The following is a 9,664-nucleotide window of genomic DNA, read 5'->3' on the forward strand; positions in this document are numbered from 1 at the left end:
CAGCCCATTCTAAAGGAGATCAGCCCTAGGATTTCTTTGGAAGGAATGATGCTAAAGCGGAAACTCCAGTACTTTGGCCACCTCATGCAAAGAGTTGACTCACTGGAAAAGACTCTGATGCTGGGAGGGATTGGGGGCAGGAGGAGAAGGGGACGACAGAGGATGAGATGGCTGGATGGCATCACCAACTTGATGGACATGAGTCTGAGTGAACTCTGGGAGTTGGTGATGGACAGGGAGGCCTGGCATGCTACAATTCATGAGGTCACAAAGAGTCAGACATGACTGAGCCACTGAACTGAACTAGCCAAGATTTTTCCCCACTCAACTACAGTTACTCTAGAAGACACACACTTATATGCTGAGTGTGCAAAAGCACAGGATAGACCACTATGTCCTCCTGAAGCACAGGGCTCCTTTCTCTTGGAGAAATAAGAAAATCTGACCCCTCCCCTACTTTCCTGGTAGTAGATATTTACAACCATAATTTACAATAAAAACATATGCAAATACACTGGGAAGCTGAATGTAAACTACAAAGAACTATAGAGAGACTGAACATAAGAATTCATAGGGGTTTGGCACAACGGTTGGTGTGTGACTGCGGGCACTTCTCCTCTCACACGAGAGTATAGATATACTGGACGTCACACACCTTCCATGTTTGTTTTCCTCTTGTTCTCAAAAAAACACGTGAGGTAGGCATGGCTCTTTGCACTTTACACATTAAGACCTTGAGGCTCAGAGCAAACTGGCAGAGGCAGAGTAGAGATTTCAGTCTAAGCTGACATCTCATTTTTCTTTACCCTTCTGGGTTATATCTAGAATATGCCGATTTCTCTCTTTTCTTCCCTGTGTTTCTCCAACTCTGTGATGCTTGAAAGATGAGGAAAAGATGATGGCATTATTACTGATCTGAACCCAGAGTCAGCTTAGGGCAGAGGCAGGGGTCTCTGCCACCTCCAGCAATTGCATTTCCCGCCTGAACACTTAGCAGACTGTCTAACCTGGTTGGCTACTCGGTCCTTTTGAGTAAGTGGCTTATTGTCTCTGGGCCTCAGGGCTCCCGGTGGTAAAATAGAGAGGCAGGATTAGACCACTGTTTCCTCAAAGTAATGAACATTCCCCTCCTCTCATCAGAGGTAATACTGTGTAACCCTTTAATATAGAAAGGAAATGAAAATGAAACTTCTCTGATTAAAGTTCGGGGTTAGGAGTCTCTGATGCTCAGTGACTTGTTGATGAGAAAGAAGATGTCAACAGCTGGCTAAGACCCCTGCATCCCAGCACAACCTCTGTGATCCAGTGGTCTCTCCCTCCCATCCTGACTTCCTGTGGGCTTGCTTTGGGGAGAACCAAATTCACAAGGAGTCCAGCCTGTGTGGCATCCTTGTCTCTTGCATCTGTGCTCCAGATTCACAGAGGCTTTATGCTACCAACTCTTGAAGCCTGATTCCATTTCATCACTACCCTATTAGGGTCTAAAAAAGATCTTAGCAAGACAGAGCCAAGAACAGAGAGAGCACACTGCGTGTGCACATACGCAAGGCTGTGAACTCTGGCGGGACTCCGCCCTGTGACTGCCATAACGGACACATTAACCACATTCATATTGGAGCAGAGAGGCACCAACCACAAAGGATAAGCCCTTTGCTCTTTTCTGAGCCTTAGGAGATCTGTCTGGGGCTCTCTTTTCTATGTTCTTTCTCATATCATATATAAGGACTAATCACAGAAACCAAATGTCCTTTTTGTAAAATAAAAGAACTGGCTTGGTAAAGGAGTAGCTGGAGAAAAAGAGGAAGAAGAAAAATAAAATAAAAGTGTTTCTTTTTTTATTGGGCCACTGAAAAGTATCTCCAGTCTCATTACCAGCTACTCTCTGCTATGTACCCTTTCCTGCTGCTATATCCATCCATCCACCCACTCAACCATCTATCCATTCATCTTCTGTGCAATCCTATCTGTTGAACACCAACTATGTGTCACACACTGTGCTTAAAAAAAAAAAAAAAAAAAACGATGTAATAATGAGTAATAATGTATTGGGTTGGCTAAAACATTGGATTTTCCCTACAAAGTTATAAACTAATCTGAATGAACTTTTTGGCCATCCCAATAGAGCCCCTCCTCCTCCAGGCCTTACACTGTAGTGAGGAGGCAGACTTTGTTCAAAGGCTCACTTATCTAATTGCTGATTTTAACTTTGATAAGAGCTTGGGAGGAAAAGTACATGACGCTGTTAGAATTAAGAGCAGAAGATCTGACCTAATTGGAGAACTCCATGAAGGAGTCTCTGAGGAAATGATTGTTTCAGCTGAGATCATAAGATGAGTAGGAGTTAATCAGATGGGAGATTAATCAGGGGGTGGAGAAGGGAGGCTTTCTATAGAGAGAGAATCACATGTGAGAAGCTCTACAACTTAGAGGTTTCTTCTCTCTCTGGTGTTTCTCACGCTGCTACTTCTACTAACGGTGTGTTCCGGAAAACAATTCACCCTTCAAGATAGAGCTCAAACATCACCCTTGCAAAATGCCTTCCCTATAACCCCTGGGGCTCCGTGTGCTTCTGTAGCTTCCTGGACCTGCTTTGCTGATAGCTCTTGGTATATCAGTTTAAAATTCTTCTTTATCTTCTTTATCCTTATGGACAGGGAATGTATGTCATCCATTTTTATATCTTAGATTTCCTAGCAAAATGCTGGCAATTTGAGCGAACCTTAATCAAATATGTTTTCCTTACATGTTTATCTTGTAAAATGATCAGTAAAAGGATGGACGGATGGATGGAGGAAAGGTAAGAAGATGTCTAGATGAGTCAAGACAGCGTAGTTACCTTTCTCATGTGACTAAAACCATTGCACTCTTGGAACCTAGACCAGTGCTGGGCACAGAATAGGCCCCCAGTGAAGCTCTGATAGACACACAATTAAATTACTAATTTAGACACAGCTTGAGGCAGAGAGTAGGGGGGCTCGAGGTTCCCAAACCATTTATCAATCTTGGCTCCTGAAGATATTCCAGGATGATAGCTTCTCCCTGGACCCAGCATTTGTGTCTTTTCTAAGCATACTTTTCAGCCCAGATAAGAGACAAACTATTAGAAGGCAAGGGGGATGAGGGGGCACCTGCAAGGGCAAAGACGATAAGCATCACTTGGCACAGCTCAGAGCCAGGCAGGTGAGGGTCTCCAAGGTCTTAGTGCTGAGTCAAAGGAGGGATCGAATTCTGCTGTCACACGGGTCGCCCAGACTGCCGACTCGGCAGAAGACATGCCCAGGTAACCCAAGCTTCCTTTCTCTGAAATGCTGGACCGATCCAGAGAGATGGCAGGATGCAACTGTCTCGGGCCCTTGGCTTCGGTTTTGCCATTTCTGCTGAATCTTGGGAGAAAGGGAGTTCTTAAAAACTACAGTGTCCTCTGCCTTAAGAAGATGCCACAGGAGGTCCCTAACCCACACATAGAAAGAAATAGGACGCGGGGACTGTCCTGTGACATTGACAGGTCAGGGGGTGGTCTGTGGGCAGGAGTGGCCTGTGGAGGAGAAAATTCACAGGCCTGGAAGTCAGGAGACCTGGGTTCATGCTCCAGCTCTATGTCTGTTATGCTGTGCAGCCTTGGACTGCTCCATCCCCCGCCAGCCCTCTTGCAGTCTACCCAACAAACGAGGAGGCTAGATCACATTAAGAGCCGTTCCAGTTTGGCATTCCATCAAACGCTGCAGCTGGCTGCTAGCTAGGTGTCGGTCTCCCCATCATTTAGAAGAGCATTCTGGTTGTGACATTTGAAGAATTCCATCAAATACAAAGTTTCCTAAGCAGTCTAGTCCTTTCCACCTGGCTTTTCCTGAGAGAGGTCTGAGGGGACCACAGAGATGTGGACATCCACCTGGATGGGATCTGGGGCTTCCTTTTGATGCCAGCTGAAAAGACTCAGGTGGGCACAGAGGTGCACAGAATGTCTCTGACCTCCAAGGACAGCACCCCCTTGAGAACACAGGTGACGGGCCAAGTACCCTGGCACTGCCCCTCCCCAAGCTTATCACTGATACCCAGGGACAGAGCTCCAAAATGCCAAGTTCCAAGGGATGGCTTCTCTGAAGGGTCAGAGGAGCTGTTCCGCCTCCGGCTCTAAGCGGTTGGGATAAGGTGCCCCCTGTCTCCTCTGGAGTTGATGAACACATGAATGACAAAGACGTGAGGCAGAAGTGATCTGAAGCTAATGGTGTCAGAAAAAGTAGAAATTAAAAAAAAGAAACCTGCCTTATGTGGTTCTGAAAAGTTAAACGAGTCGATGCTGGTAAAATGTCTGGCGTATTACAGCTGCTAAATCATGGACTCTCTCACTCCCACTCTCCCTTTCAGAGGCAACATTATATTGAGCCAGAAATACCTGGTCTGGGATCCTGACTCTGTTAGCCATTCAGTGTGTGTCTGAATGTGTTTGTTGCCCTCTCTGCATCAGTTTCATGAGCTGTAAAACAGGCCTGCTGACTCCTATCCAAGAAGTCTGTTAAAGGGGTATTTAAAGCACTTAGCAGGCATAGGAAATGTTACCATGATTAACAATAAGAGGGATAACCATAATTGGGACCATTTTGAGGAACTCACCTCACAACCTTTGACACAGTAAATCAGAGCAGGGTGAGGATACCACTTGAGACCAGCCGTGCAGACAACTCTCTGCAGAGAGAGGGAGAAAGAGGTTAGATGGGTTTGCGGCTGCGAGGGAGCCATCATTTCACCAGAATCACATTCAACGCCCATGTTCCCTTCTTGGATCTTCTGAGTCTTAACCTCACCCTGGCATTTACATGGAGAATCTGCCCCGGTACCTGCCTGAACTGGAGCCACAAGATTAATGTTTGTGTTCACTGTAGGGGGTCGTGATTCTGTATTTCTCTGGCAGGAATACGAGAGGAGGAGAAGCAGACCTGCAGGATGGGGACATGACCGGAAAAGCACTTCAGGAAATTCCTGGCTGTCTGCCCCGTGGATAGAGTTGGGGATAAGGCGGGAGGAAGGGTAGAGTGTGTGTGTGTCTATGTGTGTGTGCACACGCATGCACTTGCACACGTGAGCACATGCATGTCCGAGTGCGTGGCTGCAGCAGGGAGGTGGAGCAAGGCATGGAACAGGACTGCCGGAAGTCGACGCTGAGGACCACCCGAATCACAATCACACGGGAGCACGCTGAAACGGCAGCCTCTTCACTGCCTTGGGTCTAGGGTGTCTAAATCCCTGAAGCCAGGACTTGGGCCTCTTGTGTTTCAAAAACAAGCTTTCCCAGATGATTCTGATACACACTACAGTTTGAGAGTGGTGGGCTGGAAGATGCATGAATGCACCTTTGGTTTGGAACACCGGAGAGGCAGAAAACCCTTTCTGCTTCCACCTGCCGCCGCCATACAGGCCAGCTCACCATTTGGGGTCACAAGAGTCGGGCAGGACTTGGCGACTAAGCCACCGCCACCACCATTCCCGAGGCGCTCACACTCCCATCTCTGTGCCTCTGGTCCTGCTGCTCCCCTTCCTGGCCGGCCTTCCTCATCTCGTCACCTGGAGAAGCTTTAGTTACCTCTTACGTTTCTGTGCAGGACTACCTTCCTCAGTACTCTGTCATGGCCTGTGCGGGGCAAGGACCTCAAGAAGAGTGCTGGGCGTGCTAAGGCGCTTCAGTCGTGGCAGATTCTTTGTGACCCCAGGGGCTGTAGCCCACCAGGCTCCTCTGTCCATGGAATTCTCCAATCAAGAATACTGCAGTGGGTTGCCATGCCCTCCTCCAGGGGATCTTCCCAACTCAGGGATAGAACCTGCATCTCTCATGTCTCTTACATTGGCAGGAGGTTCTTTACCATTAGCACCACCTGGGAAGTGGATGTGTGTATAACTGACTCACTCTGCTGTACATCTGAAAGTAACACATTGTAAATTAACTATGTTGTTGTTTAGTGGCTAACTCTTCGCAACCCCATGGACTACAGCATGCCAAGCTTCACTGTCTTTCATTATCTCCTGGAATTTGCTCAAACTCAGGTCCATTGAATCAGTGATGCCATCAAGCCATCTCATTCTCTGTCGCCTCCTTCTCTTCCAATAAAATAAATAAATAAATAGCATATAAATTTAGAATTAAAAAAAAAAAAAGACTACCTTCCTCTGTGATGATTTCCCCAACCCCCTCAGGCAGAACTTAAGATATATGTATATACATTCACTTATAGCCACCCTTAATACAATTATTATTATAATGACAACTAAAATGTATGGAGTGCATTTATGGTGCTATTTACTTTATTCATTTTCTTATTTATTTCTCACCAGCATGCAGGGGGTGGGGGTGGGCATTAATCTTGTGTCATAGGGAGAAGAAATTCCCCAAGCTCCACAGCTGTTAAGTGAAGAAACCAACATATGAAACTAAGCATATTTTTTAGGAATGATTTAAGGTGGCTCATAACATAAAATCCAACACAGTAATTTTTTAAGGAGGTGAAAAAATAAAGATAAACACAACCAGGAAAATCAAACAGCATCAGGCCTGGGGCTAAGGTCGCAATCCCAAAAGCTCCCTTTTCTATTCTGCCATAGATGCCCTACTTTTCATGCCAGATTACAATGATTTGTTTATCTATTTATCTATTTTTAATCTTTTAGCCATGCCATGAAGCATCTGGGATCTTAGCTTTCTGAATATTGATCAAATTTACGCTTCCTATATTGGAAGCACAGAGTCTTAACCATGGGACGCCAGGGAGATCCTACAATGATTTATTTTTAAAAAATTAATTAAAATAACCTGGAGGCAAATGCTTAGCTTGGTCATGACAGGTAACTTTGTGTCAGGGAGCAGCCATTGAAGTCTCCATGGTCAGGGCTCAGCAGAGTGCCAGTTGATTAATTTTAATTAAGAAACGAGCACTCACAAGGGTCAGACTGTGGAAAATCCATGTGACCAGCCCATTCTCTCCCCAAGGGCAGATCTGTATGGGAGCAAAGCTGTGATGAGGTTTCCTGGTGAGCGTGGGATCACATGACTCCAGGATTTGGCTGAGGTTGGGCTGGGGACCTTGCTTCTCTGTCCCATTTCTCTGGTTCACCCTGGGTCTTCTATGCCTAGAATGGTGCCTAGTACATGGAGGATGATCAGTCAATATTTATGTTATATATGAATGGATCCATCTCAAAATAGAGATGATTTTACCAAGGGACACTTGTTGTTTTCTTTACTTGTCTTCCTGGGCTCCTCTGGTGGCTCAGACAGTAAAAAAGCTGTCTTCAATGTGGGAGACCCAGGTTTGATCCTGAGGTTGGAAAGATCTCATGGAGAAGGGAATGGCTACCCATTCCAAATGGCTACCCACTCCAGTATTCTCTGGAGAATTTCATGAAGAAAGGAGCCTGGTGGTCTACAGTCCACGTGGTTGCAAAGAGTGGGACATGGCTGAGCAATTAATACTTTCACTTTTTCTTCCAGAGCAGCCGAAAAGCATTTGGAAAGCCCAGCAGCGTGTCTAGCTTAGAGGACCAGTTTAGTGTACACTGAATTAATTACAGATCTCAGACAAACAACCTAACTTAGGACCTGCCAACTACAGTCTCACAAGGTGAAATCTACTCGTTAGCCCCTCCTGCCTCTGTTGACACTGTCCGCCTTCCCTAAAACACAAGGTGATGTGTGGGAAAGATTGAGCACTGAGGCATGACAGACATGGCTGCACTTCTGACTTGAAATTTCCACTGAGGTTAGGTTTTCCCATCTGCAAAATGGGTCCTGAAAATGTCACAGGCTTGTGAAGATGCATTAAGAGAAAGTATGTGGAAATGGTTAATCCAAGACTAACAGCTGTGGGTAAGAGGGCAGGCCTGGTTTTAGACATCTCTGCTCGCCCCCATCCCCACCCCCGAGGTTCAGGATGGAGCATAGCAAACAAATGCATGTTGATCCAGTGAAGGGACGTGAGAAGTCTAGTCCCTTCCTTCCAGCTCAGCTACTTTCTCACCCCGCTGCTTCCTAACCCCGGGGGCCAGAAGTGGAGGGGACTACCTGCTTTCATCATCTGGCAAGTTTTAACCAGACTTCCATCTCTGGGTCTGAGCGTCTGTTCCTGGCCAACGTTCAGGGATGTTGGAGGAACATTTAGGCTATGGTTTAAAAAAAAAAATACGTGCAAAGAGTTGGACACGACTGAGCGACTGAACCGAACTCAAGTAGTAGAAAACAGCAGGGTCAGGATCCACAAGGGATTCGACGCCCATCCCCACCCCCTGTTTATTTGAGACCTAATTTAATCCATCCGTGGGAGTGTCTCGGTGTGGTTGTACAAGTTTCTGTCAGTTGAGGTTTACCTGACGTGAGTTCAGAAAAAGGACTTTTATACTATCTGCATGAGCCTATTTACGTTTCCAAGTCTTCTGGATTTTCCACTATTCCTCAGGGCTGCACGCCCCACCTGTCTCCCTACAGGGCCGCTCTGTCTGCCAGGAGGAGTGGGAAAGGGGAGGCAGCAGGAGCTGAAGGAAAGGCTAGGCTGTTTACACCATGTGCTGGGAGACCCCAGATGGGTCCCCACAGAGGCCAGCCTTGCTCCTCTTGATGCCAGTGAGACCTCCAGCCCAGTCAGAGCCCTTTCAGACGAGGCTTTGTAAGACAGCTTTCTTTCCTGCCTTGCTGCACAGGAAGAATAGACTGTCGACTGTCTCTTCTTGGCTGCAGTGACCATCACCACCACCCCTAACACCAGCACCATCATCCTCACCATAGCACCCCCACTACCACCCTCATATCAACAGCACCATCACCACATCATCAGCCAGGACCACTAACAGCTCCATCACGGCTTTCCCCTCGCCTCCTCAACACAAAACCCTCTGTTAAGCACATGTTACGCTCCAAGCCTTGTGCTCAGAATTTTCATTTCATTTAACATTTACCATAACTATGATATCGGTCCATATATACGATATAGGTACTTTTTTCATGCATACAGCAAAATGATTCAGTTATCTTTTCAGATTATATTCTAAAATAGGTTATTTCATTGAGTATAACTCCCTGTGGGTTGTGCTAAGTCGCTTCAGTCGTGTCTGACTCTGCGACCCTGTGGACTGCAGCCCACCAGGCTCCTCTGTCCATGGGATTCTCCAGGCAAGAATACTGAGTGGGTTGTCATTCCCGCCTCATAATTCCCTATGCTATATACTAAATCCTTGTTGCTTATTTACTTTAGACATAGTAGTTTGTATCTGTTACCCTCATACTCCTATATGTCCTTGCCTCCCTCCCTCTCCCCTTTTGTAACCAGTTTGTTTTCTGTATCTGTGAGTCCGTTTCTTTTCTGTATATAGATTCATCTGTACGGTTTCTAGATTTCACATATATGTGATATCATACAATATTTATGTACAATTTTTGATGCTGGTTTATGCAAGAGGAAACTGAGGTACAGAGGAGTTAAATAACCTGCCCCAAATCATACACATAGGTAACAACAGTCAGGAATTAAACTCATATCTGTCCTATTTCCAGATTTATAACTTGAAAACTATATTCTCCTTCAAAACCCTCTAGCTCCCAAACCGGTAAGCATAAAACCACTTACTCTTTTGACAGATGGGAAGACCAAGGTTCAGAAAGGTGGAGGGGCTTTGAGACAAATGCAGC

At 46.1% G+C, this 9,664-nt stretch overlaps 1 protein-coding gene across 1 annotated transcript in view; it reads right to left on the minus strand.

The window, feature by feature from the left end:
* Positions 1–9,664, minus strand: part of PAPPA (pregnancy-associated plasma protein A, pappalysin 1) — a gene marked incomplete at its 5' end in the record, with an annotated part of 265,764 nt that overhangs the window by 24,237 nt on the left and 231,863 nt on the right. The window contains one exon of the mRNA XM_010835189.1: positions 4,612–4,683. Within this exon, the coding sequence (XP_010833491.1) occupies positions 4,612–4,683 (72 nt within the window). The remainder of the gene's footprint in view (positions 1–4,611; positions 4,684–9,664) is intronic.

This window comes from Bison bison, unplaced genomic scaffold (assembly GCF_000754665.1).
Source record: "Bison bison bison isolate TAMUID 2011002044 unplaced genomic scaffold, Bison_UMD1.0 scf7180017864039, whole genome shotgun sequence".
In the NCBI taxonomy this organism is placed as follows: Eukaryota; Metazoa; Chordata; class Mammalia; order Artiodactyla; family Bovidae; genus Bison; species Bison bison.